Below are 18,425 nucleotides of genomic sequence, written 5' to 3' on the forward strand. Positions count from 1 at the left end.
TGTGTTTTGTAAAAATCCATTATTTATAGAAAGAAATAGTTATTGGCAAAAATCTGTCCAATCAAATACAATGACTTCATTTAGAATCGAGTATATTACAATCTAAATTAAATACACGGGTACAGTTCAGAAATCACACACAGATCTTCAAACCTTCAGAGTTATACATTGTTCTTTTCAAATGGGGGTCGTTTGACTACAATCTAACCTGGTAAGTTACAGTGGGCGCTGGACTTCACACTTGTGCCAGCACATGTACTGGAGACACACATGCTCCATGTGGCTTTCATTCTTAACAAAGTGCTAAACCCTAACAGAGTTACGCTTTCCACACAACAGTTAATGGCACCCTATCGGGCATTTATTCACCTTGCTGGCGTGACTGACTATACTCACAGAAACGGGTGGATGGGAAGGAGCCAGGGCCTGTGCAAAGGACAGCCAGAGGCTTCCAACCAGATTAAAAATGAGGAGTCGTATAAGAAACGGCTTTATTAGAAAAACATGTAGTGTACACGGGCTAACGTCTATCACCGGGATACAGCTCGGCTACTTTGTAATTGAAATCTGACAGGATCTGATGTCTTCAGAAGTTAGTGGTGTGACCATTCCTGTTGTGTGCCTGGGAGGAGTCCTCTTCAGAGGGCTGACGCCCATGCTTCCTGCGGCAGTTCAGCTCATCAGTTAGCACAGGTGCAATGCACACGGGTATGACTTACGGGGCAGCGCATCCTGTGTGAGCCGTCACATCTCCACCCCAGAGCCACTAGCACGCGTGTGCTGTCCACGAGTCCTCAAGTTCGTGACACCGAGTCCTGCATTATTATTACCTAGTAGTCATTAAATTAACGTGAGACTCTGTCACTTAACAGAACCTCTGAGAGAATCCTTTCTTCGCCTTTTCTCCCAGCGCATGTGCGAGTCCAAGCAAAGGTGCAGTACTGAGGTCCCTTTAAAGTCCCACCAGTCTGTGGCCTCAGACCGAGACGACCACGTCAAGGTACAGCCTGTCATAGGATTCCCTGAAGCACAGAATGAGAAGAAGACTGAGCAGACACGAGCCGGGAAGGCACCAGTTGAACCAAGACAACTCTGTAAGACAAAAAATAAAATAAACTCAACTCGACAGCATTTTAAGCATTTCTGCGGCATCAGGAAAGATGGCTGCTCCACGTTCCCAAGCAAGCATAACGAAGGCATCCTGGAAGCTGCTGCCCTGCACACTGACAGTCCGGACGTGAGTGACGTGTGTGATGTATTACCAGACTTCATGTAGAATATTTAATCGATGTGGTTAATACATTTTCAGCAATTTGATACACCTTAACTTTGGTTGAAAATCAATCTATTAATTGAAAGGGGAAAAATTGATCACCTTTCATGTTAGCTTGTGAGATTGTTAATTATATTTTAAGAGTCCTCTGTCGGGGTTGGGGATTTAGCTCAGTGGTAGAGCGCTTGCCTAGGAAGCACAAGGCCCTGGGTTCGGTCCCCAGCTCCGGAAAAAAAAAAAAAAAAAGAGTCCTCTGTCACTGGCATTCTTGTCTTGGTTTAGAAATATCTAGTGGGTTTAGATAAAGAGAAAAGTCACATTTTATTTTATGTACACACACACACACATGTGTGTATGTGTGAGCTGCATGCATGTTGAGTGTAGGAGGTGTGCACACAGGTCAGTGTCCTCCTCCACACTCCGCCTTATTCTCCTGAGACAAGGTCTCTCACTGCACCTACAGCTCCTGAGGTTTTTATTTTACCAGCTAGACTGGTGGTCAGCCAACCCCAGCCATCCTCCTGTCTCTGTCCCCACAGTGCTGGGGGTCACTGATGCATGTGATCGTGCCCAGCTTCTTACATGGTTGCAGACGATCGGAGTTAGGCCTTCATGCTTGCACAGTAACCCACTGAGCGGTCTCCCCTCCTTCTCAACTGACTTTTAAGATAATATTTTCATATGGTTTGATGGAAATATAACATTCTCAACAAAAATATTTAATATTACCCACTGCAACATGAATTAGAATATATTGAAAAATAAGGTAAAAAAATAAAGAATTAATCATTTCTACTCCCAGAGAGAGCAGTGTATTATGTCGCCTTTTCTAGTTTTCCCCTACTACCATGAAGAGTCACAGATTATGCCAACCATTGGGAAACGCAAACGTTATCCAAGCAGGTGACATGGCTGTTATCTGACTTAATGCCATCAAGAGTAAATTTCAAAAATGCTCGTGTCCAGGAGTAACAGGACATCCTGGGCCACCTGCTGGGTCATTCAACTGTGACTACCTCTGGTTGCTTCTCAGAGTTCCGGGGACCATAGGCTAGAGGCCTGAATCGGGCCAGCCTCCCTCTGCCTCCACCCCACCCACCCATCAATCCCCAGGCTTAGAAACAAGTAGCTTCTTGGCAGGAGAACTTGTCAATGGTGGTTAGGGACAACTTCTCAAGTCTAATATCATCAGTTCCAACAGGGAAAAGAAAGAAGGAATATGGCTTTTCCTTCTTCCCTCCTTTCCACAGGTTTATAGTTTCCCTTTGTCTTCCTATAGAATGCTAAGACGGCTTCAATCTCTAGCGGTCTGTCTTGAACCCCATAGCACTGCTTTACTTTAACCTCCAGCTCACAGAGCCTAAGAACCCTGTGTGAACACTGAGCCCGAAGGCGGTGCTTCTGTGACTTTTGCTACACTGGGCTGAGAAGCAGCGTCCTTACCTCTCAACGACGACACAGTTAAAGATGGTATTAAAGATGGACTAGGTATTCCACAGGGTAAACAGGTGTGGACTCCACTTTCTGCCAAGCTTTCTGTGTTCTACCTGGATTTCACAGAACCCCTGAATCCCGAGAGAACCTCTGGTCCCTACCATCATGGTTCCTCAAAGGACAATTTCTCAGGCAATTTTTACCTTTATGTTAAACACACAGCCTGGTTTTCTGACGATAACTTTCCTAGGTAGGAGAAAGCAGTTAGGGGAAGGGATTAACCAGCAACTGTACTAACGGTGAGCTCTCTGATTTGACCGCCACGGTGTACATGCAGGATAAAAGGAAGCAGATACCTGACAGTGTGGCTCACAATGGCACCTACCGAATCACAGTGCTTTAATTTACAGGAAGCTACAGCAATACACGTGCCACGTCTGACTGACGTAGCCTTGGCCATCCTGCAAGCAGGGCTTTTGTCTAATATGGAAAAGCTCAACATTTGTTTCATTATTTCTGCCTAGGTTCAGATGTTTCTTCGTTCCTGTGTCTCTCTGGAAAGTCAAATCCACTTTTTAGAAACTTACAAGCACAAGTGAGCTTTAAAAACCACTTCTCTTCTCAGAAAGCAAATGGTCTAAGGCAGAGGAGTACCTACATCTCCATGCTGAAGACCATTCATAGAAACTATAGCTGGGCAAGGGGGGTAGGGGTGGGGTGGGGGTGGGAGTAGGGGTAGCAGGGGTGGTTACTTAAACATTTAATCTGTCTAAATTGTTTAATCTGTCTACACTGTAGAGCCAACAAACTACTGACTTTCTGAGGTAGGTGTCAGAGACTTTAACTGAATGAGACCCAATCCACTGAAATGTTTGTATTCTTCCCACCAGGAAGCAGAAGTCCATGCCAGAAGGCAGGACTACAGAACACATCCCTGTGTGAGCTGCTGGCCAATGGCTACCACACAGCAGCTTCATCCTCAATGCCAATCTGAAGCTCAAGGGCCACGCTTCACTCTGCTTGGGCTCTGCACAGCACCTCTGCGCTGGCCCTGTGTGCCAGTGTTGTGCACACACTCACCCGCGCGGCACCCCTGAGTTGGACCTGTGCACCGCACACCGCACAGCACCCCTGCACTGTTGGTTCACCTTCTGTCCTTCTCCCAGAAGCTAACCTCTTCCCTCTTTCCAGCGTCACCATGCTTACCGTTTGGTCATCTATAAGCACCATCTCCAGAACTTCTAGAGTCAACTGGTGTTCAGCAAAACCATTTCCATTCTCCCTGTGAGACCCAGTGGGCACCCAGACCCTGTCATGGCCTGTTTCCTGCACTCCACAGGGTCCCCTCTCGCCCTCACACCACAGCACTCTCCTTAGGTGTAACTAACATCCCTGGTCCCCATCTGCTGATCCTCCCCCTTAGCAATGCTTCCCCCTCAGCCGGGTCCCTGGATCTTCTGAATGACACCATAGCCTCAAATCCTGACAGCTACTTCAAAATCTTTATGCATTTAGACAAAATTCATCACTGCGCTTAGAAACAAAATACAGCACATTAGACAAATTTCAGAATATAAATCGGATTGCATCTGAGAGCACACGGAGGACGGCTGCATCCCCACACTGATTTTTTTCTTGATGTTATTAAAGTAAGGCATCACTGCACTGTCACAGTTCATCAAGGGTCTCAGAGCAAACTTCCCCTTACAGTGGAGAGCAAGCAACATTCTCTTGATGACTGACCTTGAAATCCCCATATCAGAAGAATCTAAAACATCTCCGATTTGGTTTCCTGTGCTAAGGCCCAACTGAAAGGCTCTGTGGCCCAGAGCTCCACATAAGCCAGTGGCCTTACTCTGGAGTCCACCTTCAGGCAGGGCATTCCGAGTGTACAGGCTTGTGTGGGAGAGAGTTGCACAGCTTTGAAAAATTATCCAACACAGGCACCAGGCAGCTTGGTGTGGGCGGGAAAGAACCAACAGCAGAGTACTTCTCTGAGAGGAGAGCTAAACTCACAGCTCTTACGATCAAAACCCAGGTTGTAGCCACACACGGGGACACATGTCTGTCACTGTCGATGCTTGGGAGAGTAAGGCAGGAGGGTGGCTAGGGCCCTGGAGTCTAAGACAAGTCTGGTGAATACAGTGAGACTAGATCTCTTTAAAACCAAACTAAACAACCAAACAAACCAATTCCAGGCTTTCCTAAAAAACGGTACGTTCAGGACTTTCAAGCGAGCAGTAATAGTTGAACCGTCACATCTGCTTCTTAGGCAACTTTCCATCTTAAAGCTGCAAATTGTGCTTCTTCCACACTGGCTTGATGGAAGACCATCAAGTTCATTATAAAAATGGTCTCTGGGCTGTGGCACCTGGAGTGACTTGAGGAAACCATATTCAGATTTGTAGTTTATCCTCAGTCCTGAAGCACGTGGCGCTTTGCTGCAGGTTTGTAGGGCAGTGACAGTCACTGTGTGGAGGGACTTCACCTCGGGTCACACTACTAAGTAACCTGTGCCTGTGCGTGGTCTTGACACGCTCGCAGGATTTTCTCTAGAACAGAAGCCTGCTCACTTACACCATAGCATCAACGAGTTAATTACCAAGAAGGAGCAAAACATGCCTCCCGAGTGTGCACTGTGCTCTCACACCTACCTGCACATCCACTACCCACATGCTGGTGTTTACTTCAGGCAGTTACCTCTCTGTCCGGAAATCATCTTGGTGGATTAAATTAATTATTACTGCAAGTTTCATTTGCTCACAGCAGCCAAGAGGTTAGGCAGAAATCCTACACCAGCTGTTCAGTTAGGAGTAAGAACACATGAGAGGACCATGTTCTCCCAGCCAGAATAATTCTTGTTGTAACCAGAGCAGGCAAGGGTTAGCAGAAAGGGTGCTTGGTACTTTTCTGGCCACTATCCATGGTTCCAGCTATGTCACAACAGGTGTCAATCTCTAACGGATCTACCAAAGGCTGTTGCTGGGAGCCAGCACTTGGGAGGCAGAGGCAGGCAGATCTCTGAGTTTGAGGCCAGGGTGGTCTACAAAGTGGGTTCAATGATAGCCATGGCTACCCAGGGAAACTGTGTCTCAAGACCCCCCACCCTCCAAACCCTGCTGCTAGACTTAGAAGAGCCGTAGATACCAAACCCCCAGTGTTCTTCTGCAGTAAGACAGAGTTGAAGCATAGAAACATGAACTGAGTCTTCAAGGGCCATGTCTTGTGCTGGACCTTTGAGAGGTGGGCTCCACTGGGAAGTTCTAACTGCCCCTCTCTTGTCTTTGTCATCTTGCCCTGTGATCTCTCTCACCATGCCCTGAGATCTTCATCAGAGCTGGTATATCATCATCATCATGCAAGGAATGTCTAAAACGGTGATTACAATTAAACTTTAATAACAAAGTATCTGACCAGAAGAAATGGGAAACTGAGTAAGACACAGTTTAGAGTGCTTGCTGTTATTGTGCCTACCCTGCTTTACACTGATCAATAATGTTATACACTGGAGACCGAAGAAAGAGATTCACTGGGGAATAACATTATCCACATCAGCTGCTGCTTTTAAACACTGTGAGGAAGCATGTCGAGCTCACAGGATACCCATGTTCTGCACGGCTGCACAGACCCTTAGTAAAACTGGGCCATCAGCTGAAAAACTGTTTCTATCTCGTTAGGGACACATACTAGTTCTGAAGCTGTGCCATGCAAAGGCGACAGGCCCTTAATTTCCACTTGGACACAACTGAAGTGAAGTAAAGCTGTAACACAGCAGAGGAGAGGCTCTGTGTAGAAGGCAGATGGCCTTTCCCTAACAGGTGGTGTTTTCTGTACTGGAAACAGAAGAGATGAGGCAATGACTACATTGTGTTCCTCCCCTTGATGACTCACTAAGCCCCTACCAGGTGTAGGGGAGCCAAAACTTGTACCTGCAGCCCTGACTGACAGGGGCCATCTCGTTGGCTGTTAATCATGTTACAAAAATCATTGTCATTTGGATTCATTGTGCAGTTTGGAGAAGTTCAAGTTGCCATGATTTTGCCTCATTGCTTGGAATGTTTTGAAAATGTATCTTCTGACCAAGGAGGTTAGGACAGTTATTACTTCAATTCCAGGCTTGTCACAAGTTCCCTATAAACAGTGTGGCCTCCTGGAGTAGCCTGCTTCAGAGAACAGCCCACCGTATTGACTTACTCTTGTTCATCCCCAGGGCTTTAAACCACATCAACCCCTGACACTGATTCACGCTCTGCTCAGAGAGCACAGTGCACATGTGTTTGAAAAGTAATATCACCAGTGACTGTCAATGCTAACTGGAGTGTTGGAATCACCTGGCCAGCTGGGAGGACACTGATGAGAGTAAATGACATTCTGCTCACCCCGGCTAATTCAAACACTCTAGGGGTGGGAACATCATGGACACACTTCAAGAAAAACAACTGTGGTTACTGCTTTCATAAAGTAATACACTTTAGTGAGAGCTCTCCACACAGGTCTCCTATCCAGCAGTTCCTCAAGCCTGTCTCAAAGCACATTTAGGTAGTGAATAATAAAAAAAAAAAATCAAATTCTTACCTGTATGATAAAATGTGACAAAAAATAAAAGCACTCCCATGAACATATTACTTAAGAAAGTGACAACTCCACAGGTGATCCCTTCTGGCACGGGGTAGACAGTTTCCACAAAAAGCTCAAAGAATATAGGAACGCTGCTGTTCAAGAAGACTCCCAGGAGGATGCAGGAAGCATACAGTGTCACTGAAATAAAAACACAGATGCTTTAGTTCACGGACGGCAGCGGCGATGAGTCAGGGCAGACAGGACGTCGGGTCTCCCTAAGCAACAGTTCTGGAGCCAAGTCTCCTCCCCACGGTGGCTGATGAAGTCTGACAGGACATCACACAGCTGTCACCTCCTTGCTCTGGTTTTCTGCAGGAAGAACGGGTTCTGTTGCTGAGTGTTACCAGTTTATTTGCTTTCTCTTTCTGGTGGATTATTCCAAAGCACAAAAACAATTTAGCATGAGAGTCAAATTCAAAATTTTCTGGCCCAGCCTGAGATGGCTCTGTGGTGCGCCCACCACCCAGCCTGATGACCAGAGTTCAATCCCCAGGACCCACATGGTGGGAGGAGAGAAAAGACTCCCACGAGCTGTCCTCTGACCCCATCCGTGTGGTGTGGCACATGCACCACACAATAAATAAATATAATAAAAAATAAAGCTTCTGATGAAAAGTTTCATAAAAGTAAAAATACACTTTTCTCTGAGTCACAGGCAAATGAGGTTAGTGAATAAAATGCAGTAAGTTATAACAATCTTGTCTCGTTACAATGCTAAAGGGAACTTAAAATGCAAAGATAAATGTAACACATGAAGTGGCACTGAAATTACACATGCAGACTACTTCACAGTGGCTTCCTAGTGCCACACGAGGCACTCCGCATCCTTCTGGAGAACGCAGGAGGGAAGGAGTTCTGTGCCAGGGTCTTTTTAAATAAGGTCTGTTTTCACCACAAACACATATACTAACAAGGTGCTGAGCCAACTCTGGGGATGCTGGCCTCTAATCGTAGCACTGGGGAGGCTGAGGTAGGAGGACTATAAGTTAGAGGCCAGCCTGAGCTACTTAGACACTCTCTCCGAAAATCAATCAGTCAATGAAGATTAAACAGGTGAGGAGGGTGGGAGGATCAGATTAGCAGGTTAGCCTACTAACATTACTTGTAGTGCATTCTGTTGGAAGAGGATGCACTGTGGTTCTTGTAAGCACACTTAGCAGAGCGCACGCCACTCCAGCATTACCACAGCTCCTATCTGCCAATACGCTGTCAGTAACTCAAGTGTGGAGGTGGAACAGAGCCCTCCGGGGAGAGCTATAATATATACCTATATTCTAATAAAGATATCTGCTGACAATAATGCATAGAACGTAGTATAAAGTTACAAAAAAATACTTTTGCTATAAATATTTATTAAGAAAAAAATTGCTGTGCAGAGCTAAAGAAAGTGAGGGCGTCACAGATTCTGGCATTTCAAAGCACCAGAGTTAACCACAGCTGGCTCCAATCGGTAAGCATCTACCTCGGGCAGGAAGACAGCAGTGCCATCAGTTTCTAATGGACTTCTCTGGTTGACCTCACTGCTGCCTCCCCCCCCACCACCACCACCACTTGTTCTCTAAAAATGTAAATGGCTGGCAATTACTCTGTGACTGCGGTAAGCCCTGGAACTAGAGAACAACAATAGTGTAGTGTCCAGACCTACCACTGAGTGACACAGTGGCCCACTTACAGTCACCCATTAAAATAAGACATAGTCTTCAAGAGGTTCTTTGTCTCCGTGCATGTGAGTTCACACGCCCAGGGTGCCAGAGGTACTGGATTGCCCTGGCCTTGGAGTTAAGGGGGCTACAAACGCCAACTCAGGTCCTCTTTTAAGAGCAGCCTGTACTCTTAACCACTGAGCCACCTCTCCAGCTCCACCCCCACACTCAGGAGATTCATAAAAATAAAGCACAACATAGCACCATGTTCACACTGGCTGGATGTCAATCACACAAACTTTCAGCATTCCTTACTCGCACGTGACTCATGTGCAGTGTGCTGGGATGGAATACTGCTGGTAGCTTTTATAGTGTATTCTCTTTCCAATGTGCAATCATTTATTGATTGGTCAGATTACCACTGGGTAATCAGGGCAGAGAGAACTACTGGCCCAAGAACACGTCATCCAGGAGTGCAGAACAGAAGGTACCGAAATGAATGACAAGAAAGATGCAGCTTGTAGGGACCAGCAAGGGCTACTGCTTATTCTAGGACCACAAATGATGGAATTGGATGTTTTTAGGAAACAAAGCTGGAAATATTTCCTCTTTAACATTCCGGCTCATATTGTAAACCTGGCACTCACGATGGAGCCAGGAAATTTGAGTTCAAAGCCAGCCTGGACTCCATGGAGGGTCTCAAGACAATTTGGGTTAGAGTGAGAATTGTCTCAAAACAGAACAAATCAAACTATAACAAAAATAAAACAAAAAACCAAAAAAACCCCCGCTTATCTATTGTTTATATTTTTGAAGGGGTTATATCCCTACATGAAATTCTAATCAGATGAAATAAAATATAATGATTACAGTAATCGTAGTCAATGTAAGAACTGACATGGCAAATGAAAATGTAACGAGCCGTATATGCTGGAAGGGGGCTGGGTACGGGGTCTTGGAAGGAGACATCAAAGTCTATTGATCTTTACCAAGCTTGGTACAGAGGTAGAGCTGGGATCCATCTGGAGAGCATCATTTGGAGAAGGCAGACCTTGTTAGATAACCCTTAGGCCAAGCAGCTCTCTTGGCCCAAGCTCACAAGGAATCTCTGAAGAACCAGAAAGGTCACCGGAGAGGTGAACGTTCTACTGTGGTTACTGTTGATGACCTTCTGGTAGAAGACCTTCATCTTCTGATGTAAATCACTGTGCTGACTCTGAATCAGAGTCTCCTGCTGGGATGTTGTGTGGGTACAGACACACTCAGGACAGTCACTGTTTGCAGTATGTGCAAAGACTGAAGACAAGCTAAACGGGGCTGCAGAAATACTTGGAAAATAAAAGCCAGTGCAGTCCTTGCGAAGGACCCAAATGATAGCTGAGATTGCTTAGAAAGCCAACACTACTAGGTGGATATGCTAACATCACTTTCTACTGCAAAACTAAAGACTCGAACTACACAGGGAAGAGTTAACCGAATGTCTTCCTAATCAGAAGGAGAGAAAGGCAGCTGTGAGCACTGATTTGATGCACACGCTCCTAGTGTTCTGGAGCGTGCAGACTGTAGAAGCTGACTATAAAAAGTCTGAATTTGATTTCTACTTGAATTTAAGTTCAGCCTTGATGTAGTCAGTGGATGAGTGTCATCTATTCAAAGTCAAGTAGACAAGATAATTTCCTGCTCATCACAGAAGGTTCAAACAACACAACCATTAAATATTTCCATGACTTTTTATAATAGTGAGACTAAAATTATAATAAACTGCCTTTCAATTAAAACGTCAAGGTAATTTAGCAGAATAAACACAAATGAATTGCTGATGCGGATTTTTTTTTCAAAAAAGCTAATAAGATTTCATGGGTCTGCAGTTTAAGCTGCAAAAAAAGAGTCATGTATAATACTTAGCACGGTTAAAAGTGGATGTATGTTAGGCACGTAAATTGGGTAATAGCCCTGAAAGCCATTCTCGCGACAAACCAAACAGCTAAACTTTAGAGGGAGAAAACTATCAGAGTACATTTTCATTCACTAAAATATCCAACCCCTAGGTCAGTGGTTCTCAACTTTCCTAGAGCTGCAACCCTTTAGTACAGTTCTTCATGATGTGGTGACCCAAAAACATAAAATTATTTTGTTACTACTTTAAAACTGTAATCTTGCTACAGTTTTTAATCACAATGTAGGGCTGGAGAGATGGCTCAATGGTTAAGAGCACTGACTGCTCTTCCAGAGGTCCTGAGTTCAGTTCCCAGCAACCACATGGTGGCTCATAACCATGTGTAATGGGGCCTGATGCCCTCTTCTGCTGTGCCTGAAGATAGCTACAGTGTACTCACATACATAAGATAAATAATTCTTAAAAAAAGAATCACAATGTAAATATCTGAGTTTTCCGATGGTCTCAGGTGACCCACAGGTTGAGGACCACTGCCTTGGGTGAGCAGCAGTTACAAAAGAAACCCCAGCAAGGAGTTAGGTGTAGCTTTCTGGGTGTAGAGCCTGCCTGGCAAAGTCCTAGGCTTGATCTTCAGCACTGTGTAAATTATGTACAGCCATGCACACTGTAACCCCAAGTCTGGAGGCGGAGCCTGGAGGATCAGATGTTCAAGGTCACCCTTGACTATCTAGTGAGTTTGGGGCAAGCCTGAGCTAAGTGGGACCCTGTTTATAAAATATAAAATAAATTCCAAAATTCAGGTAAGAAGAACTTCTGCAGTAAACATGAGACTCAAGATATGCTCTACCCACCAGGTGTCGTGGGGCACGCCTTTAATCCCAGTACTCAGAGTAGAAGCAGGTGAAGTCTCTGAGTTCAAGGCTAACCTTGTCTACAGAAGAATGAGTTCAGGATAGCCTGAGCTACATAGAGAACCCCTATCATGAAAACCGAAACAAAAGAAGAAAAACTATAGTGGAACTTCTCAGACTGGACAAATATTTGCACATAAAATGCTGTTGATGGGCCAAAAAAAAAAAAAATGACACTACCAGTAGCCTGCCAAAATTTAGCTCCCTGCCAGTATAGAATTAACAACTGGAAATAAGAAGACAAACTTTCACACAATGTAAACAAGATTACCCCAACAAAAAGCAAAGAAGATATGTCAACAGCAACTTTGTAATTTTGGACTTGGAAGCTTTTGTGTCACTTTTAAGTCAGCATTCACACTATACCAAACTTAATCATCTTACCAGCTCTTTGGGGCAGGAAAATTAAGTGTCTTAAATTGAGGTGACTAAAATCCTGAGAAAACAAAAACAAAAACAAAAAACAAACAACAACACAAAAACAAACCACGCCAACTTGTTTAGATACAGGTTGAATTGGCAGTGAAAGGTTAAGGACCTAAAAGCCTCAGGTGGAAGGTTGTCCCTCCCTTGGATTTAGCACTTTGAGATCGATGGGGACCAAGCTGCAGACGGAATCTTCATCCTCAAAGCTCCCTCCTCTGCTCTACACCGCAGAGTCCCCGTGCACAGTCCCACTCCCCTGGAGAGACAGCTGACCTCACTGTTCTGAGTAAAGGACAACTGGGCTTCTGTAGACGATGGCCTCCTTTTACTTCTGTGTCACCTCCACAAATGCCCACCTAACACTGTTAATAACACTGTCCAGGCTACGGTTCTACTGTTTTACCAAGCCACTACATCAGGCCGAGAGACCCCAAACATCGGTGTTTCTATCTAACAGTCGATACACACGCATGTCTCAAATCTGTATTCTACTGTAAAGCTGGAAGTAACTGCCCAGACACAGACTGACAGAGCCAAAGGCAGAACATCCTCAGGTCACAAAGGAAAAGAACTGGAATCATCTGCAGAGTAGGTCAACAATTATTGTCTGAGCATCTTCGAGGAAAAACTTAGCTTGTGCCTTTCTTCAAGTCCATTTGTCAGTGGCTGATGGCATGAGGCTACAGCGGTAAACAGATGCTCTGTCTGCGATCACTCCTCTGCTATCTCCTGGCTTGGAAACCATCTCCAGCACAGTGAGGAAGGTAATTACATGCCACTCTCAAAACACGTGTCTGATCAGAAGCAGCCATGCGCCCTGGTCTCTGACACAGTAGGAAGGTGGGTGCACCAGTTCTAGGAATGTTTTGCTTTTAATTAAAAAAAAAAAAGGCGGGGGGGGGGGGATTTTGAGATGCTTTAGAGCTTGAATAAGAATGCTCTAGAGTTCTGTTCTCTCCTGGGGAAGCTCGCAATCCCCTATAAGAGGTCCTGACACATTTAGAATGCTATTATTATTACTGTGTATGTTGATGGCTCTGTGGAGTCAGTTCTCTCCATTCAACTTTCCATGGGTTCACCCCCACTCCAGGACAAGTGTCTTCCCCTGATGGACTGCCTCACAGGCCCCACTCCAGCAATGCTTCACGAAGACCTTGATGTGGGAGGAGGTGAGTCCAGAGGAACCAGGTTGGTCAGTGGTGTGCACACACAGCTCTTGGGCTGTTGAGGAGGGAGTGAGTTATATGAATTAGGCCAGACATGGTGGATGTCTCCGGATGCTGAGGGCCATTAAGGGGAGATGACTTGCTCTCCAGAGCTTGCTGCTCCAGATAGATTATAACTTGCTGGGGGGAAAGGACTTAAGACGCAGAATTGACCAGCAAGATAGGAAAGTCCTTCCCTCTAGGGGACATGCACGTTACCATCACATAAAGGTATATCTGAGGTGCTACGAAAGAGGTCTCACTTAAATGTTTCTGTATTTACTTTTCTTTTGAGGTGAGGTATCAAATTACTCAGAGTGGCTCTGAACTAGCTATGTAGCTAAGGAAACACTTGAGCTTCTGATCCTCCTGCCTCTGAGCACGAACCACAATACTCTTATCCACACACTAGGCGGGCACCCTACCAACTGACTGACACCTCCAGTGTGAGGGCTATTGTCCATTATTTTATTATTATTATTTTCAACTGTGTGTGTGCACGCGCACGAGTGTGGCTTTTGTGCATAAGCATGTGGACTCCCTGGAGCTAGAGTCACAGACAATTGTGAGATTCCCCCAGGGTGCAATGAACCAAGCTCTACTCCTCTGTAAGAGCACAGCACTTTCCTAACCCCTGTGCCAGCTCTCGAGCCCCCAGGTTCATTTATTGAATGATAAATTATATCAAATGGGTAAAGTTCATTTAAGCATATCAGGGACAAATTTTAACTCACGTAGCAAGATCTTTCCCAGAATATAAAACAAAGCCCTCACAGTGCTCACAGATGAACAAGAGTAGCCAAGGATTTGTTTACATTTTTAATAAGATATAACATGTAAAACAAAAATCATTATGAATTACCTTATGAGAGTTAAGAAATTTCTCTGATTTAGATTTAGGACATGAATACGCTTTATAGACAAGTTTTCTTACTTGCGCACTGACGGAACTTTTATTTCAGGATAAAGCTGGGAAAGGCAGCAGGCAATTATTAGATTAGACCGTTACTAGAACTGTTTCCTGTTTCCCCATTGAAAGTAACTTTGTAAATGAAAAAACACCTCCTCTGGAAATTAAGGCAGAGGTGAAGAACAGCATCAGCGAGGGGCAAATGGAGACCTCACAGATTTTGAGTAGCTGAACAGAGAAAACAAAATACATCCTAGAGAGAAAGTTCAATGCCTAAGAGCATGAACTGCTCTTGGAAGGACAGGAATTCTGCCCAAGATCCGCAGGGTGGCCAGCAACCACCTGTTAATTCCAGAACCGTCTGGTGACTGTGGGCACTGGCACTCACATGCACATGCACATAAGCACATAAAAATAAACCCTGGAAACAAACAAACAAACAAACCACATCCATACAGATAGTCAGGCATATTTCACAGCGTAGACAGCAATGGACATAAGATCACCTGCTTGAGTGCCCCCAGTAGCTGGGTTACAGGTGTGTGCCACCAGCCTGGCTCTCTGGCTCTGTCACCGAGCTGCACCCCTCTTTTACATCACGCATCTCCCTAAAGGTATCTGTGGTAGCCCTCATAACCTGCTGGGAATTAAGCCTGCGGCACATGGGGCTCGCCCAGGTGAGGACGCCAGGACTGTGGCGATGTCATTAGGGACTCTGACTTCCTTCTGTGCTGTTAATTTGCAGGCGCCCTTGTTTAGCCTCTTTGCTGGCACACTCTAGTCCCATAAAAATTGACTGTTTGCTATGTTTACAGTTCCGTATGGCTGAAAGGCAAAGTAATTATCTTGCAGAAATGAAGCACGACAAATAATCCTTGAAAGAGTGGGCCTGGAGACTGGTTGTGAAACGATACCAGCATGTAGGTTTATCAGACACTTCCCAGACCCCCAAATTATTTATGGCTTGGAAGAAGGCAGTGTACTATTAAATCATGAGTGCTGACTGACTGCCTTCTGAAACACAATTCTGCCTAAGACTTATTTCTCTTGAACATCTCCACAAATAAATATTACATGATCTCCTTTGCTCGATCCTTTGAGCATTTTATTACTTCCAGAAATCATTTTTAAAGCATCCTTTGTGTGTGCATGCAGCACATGCTCATGTGTGTTTATGCCACCATGCACGTGTGGGTATAACCTTGGGTGTTAGCCCGAGGCAGACACAGGCCCAGAGAGCTGGTCCACGAGAGGCCAGGTTTCCCGTCCCTGCCTGCCGCCCCCTGTGCAGCACTGCAGTCGGGCTGGCAGCCACACCTGACCTCTGACATGGGTTCTGTGGTGTCAAGTTTGGGCTGCCACAGTCATGTGCCACGTTTTATACACTGAGCAACCTTCCCAGCCCTCATGACTGCCACAGCCGGAAGTCTCACAAACCCATTCTCCTCTTGATCATTTTCTGTTTTCCTCTTCCGAGCCATCTCTAGTGAGCACGAGTAAGAGCCCCTTCCATGTCACTATTGTATTTCCTGAAAGCTTCACGTCACCCATTTCCTTAAAAATGTTTAAAAATCATATTCAGCGCTCTGAGGGGCCATGTGTATGCTTTTAATTCCTCATGCTACTAAGATGGGGCATGACTGGAGGGCGTGTGTCTGCTCTAACTTTTTATGTGCTATTAAAATGGGAATAATCACTGTGATAAAGTCAAAACGCAGGAAAACAAAGCGGCTTACTCTCTGGCCTGTGCTCACTGCCTGGCTCTCAAAGCTAAAAGGCTTCCTCTCTCGAGTAACACAGATGCTACCGGTGATCAGCTATTGCTCTAACGGGTGTCTGTCCAGCAGGACACCTCCCTTCCGCCTCACCCTGGAGTTACTGGGTAGCACCAGTGTACACTCTAGTAAGTTGAGATGAAATTAGATGAATAATCGCTCCCAAGGCAACTTCTGTCAAACAGTCAAATTGTATTGTTTCAGCAAACTCAACGCAAAAGCGCTCACATTTTTCAAAATGCCACTTTGTAAGCATTCATCCGTACAGTAAAAAATGACTGTGTGAGCTGTGGCTAACAGGGCTAGACATCTCATTCTCAGATCAGGTGACTAATGTGCTCACAACGGTTGTTTATAGCAAAAGCCTCTAGATTCTGAAGCACTCCCGTTATCTAGTCAGGAGGTTATTTATTTGTCCTGTTGTAAACAGTTCAGTTAATTAATAATGAAATTTTAAACACTACGTTTTCCTGAGGGAAAGAACACATACTGCTGACGGCTTCCAAGAGGATGTGTGTGAGCAAGTGCATCTATCAGCCCCGTGCCTTCAGAGACAATGCCGTGACCCAGTTTTCCTTCTGCAGAGGTGGCAACTCTAATAGTGAGATCCGTGGACTACAAAGACTGATGACGGTTGTCACGAGACGGTGCTGCAAGCAAACTTAAGTAGCTTTTAGCTTACTGTGTCCACAGTTGTGCGGACACACTAGCCACTGTTTAGGGATGAGGAGGCTCTGAGGAACATGCTGTCTGATGGTTCCGTTCTTACTGGGACACTGGAGTGCTCGCACACAAAGGTGGGTGAGCTGTTGGGGTGACCGTCTCAGGGGCCTTCTGCTATAGCCATGGCACTGCTTCCTAGTTATGACTGCCTCACATGTCTTTCACAGAGACTCTCCTGACTCACATATAAAAGCCCGTCAGAACAACACTAAGCATTCTAGGAAAGAAAGATACACTAAAAAGAAACACGAATTTGCCATTACTGACTTTAAATATCAACCTCAAAGTCTAGATCTGTCCATAATTAGATTCTGTAGTAAATTCCCTTTCATGGAACCTCCTTCACTTACAAAGAACTAGGTCAGATTTTTACAAAGATAGAGGGAGTACCTGTGATAGATTTATTAAAATTCCCCATTGTTCCATTAAAGTGTGCCCCTTGCCTTCCCTGCAGCTTGTTGAATGACAAAGAGTGACAGCTCTATCTACTGAGGCTCAGGATGAGATAATGGACTCCTCTCTCCCTCCCCGTGCAGGGCTGGAGACAGAATTTATGAGGCGCACACCCACGCTCCAGATCTTAGCCTGGAAAGGAGAGCACGGTACACACGGAGACCAACCTGCTAAGTGCTACTCGGTCTGAAGCAAGACAGGCTATGAGGCTGGAAGGGGAGCTGACACAAGCTAGTTCTCAACCCAGGCTTTCAGGAAGCTAAAAACTATCCTTCCGGAATATCTAAGTGACATCACAAAAACTGACTTGCCAGTGAAAACAGCAGTAAAATGCATATAAATATCATGACGTAAGTCAGGCAGCACTTGTTAAGATGGGAACATGGAACTCGACCTTCCAATCAGCCCTGATTTATGCCAGAGGTCTGCCTCTGCTCTTCCTGTCTAGCTCACTTCCTGTCAACCAGAGGCTGGAGATGTGGTCATAATCAGGTCAATCACATCGGTGGGAGAGTAAAATGACGTACGATTTTCAAATGTACCCTGCCCCGTGTATAGAGATATACTCACTATACAAGTCCAGGCAAAAGCTGACGGAAAAGTCACGTTCCCTCCCAATGCCTCCGCTCACAGATGACGCTGCCCCTGGCCTCTGCAGTCTTAAATGGACAACCAATAGTCGTCCTCAAGCACTCACGCCTATGACCCTTCAAGCCCCACACATGCGGACTTCTAGATGAGGCCCTGAGAAAAGTCTGCCTGCGATCCATGGATGAGGGAGGTTGTGGACTAAACTGGCTCCATCTGAGTGCTGCCCAAGCGCTGCTAACCTCAGCGAGAATGCAGTGAAAGAAAAGATCTGGTGGTGGAGACGGCTCAGCAGAGACTGGCTGCTCTTCCGGGACCTGGGTTTGATTCCCTGCACCCACAGGGCAGCTCACAACGGTCTGGAACTCTACTTCCAAGGGTTCTGTCGCCTTCTTTTGGCCTCCCTTGGCACTGCATGGGTGTGGTTCACAGACATACAGCAGGCAAAACACCCATCCACATACAATTAAATAAGTTAAAAGGAAGTCTGACTCAGAACACTTGCCTAATCCTTTGAAAGCCCGTGCAGGAACAGTGGTATATGAAGTCATAGATTTTTAGCCAGGC

The 18,425-nt window shown here is 45.5% G+C and overlaps 1 protein-coding gene across 1 annotated transcript in view; it reads right to left on the reverse strand.

Moving 5' to 3' along the window:
- Slc49a4 (solute carrier family 49 member 4) overlaps positions 1-18,425 on the reverse strand; it is a 72,997-nt gene continuing 54,572 nt past the window's right edge. The window contains exons 8-9 of the mRNA XM_032900162.1: positions 7,283-7,465; positions 1-1,092 (exon numbers count right to left, since the gene is read on the reverse strand). Of these exons, the coding sequence (XP_032756053.1) occupies positions 977-1,092; positions 7,283-7,465 (299 nt within the window). The 3' untranslated portion in view covers positions 1-976. The remainder of the gene's footprint in view (positions 1,093-7,282; positions 7,466-18,425) is intronic.

This window comes from Rattus rattus, chromosome 4 (assembly GCF_011064425.1).
Source record: "Rattus rattus isolate New Zealand chromosome 4, Rrattus_CSIRO_v1, whole genome shotgun sequence".
NCBI classification, from domain to species: domain Eukaryota; kingdom Metazoa; phylum Chordata; class Mammalia; order Rodentia; family Muridae; genus Rattus; species Rattus rattus.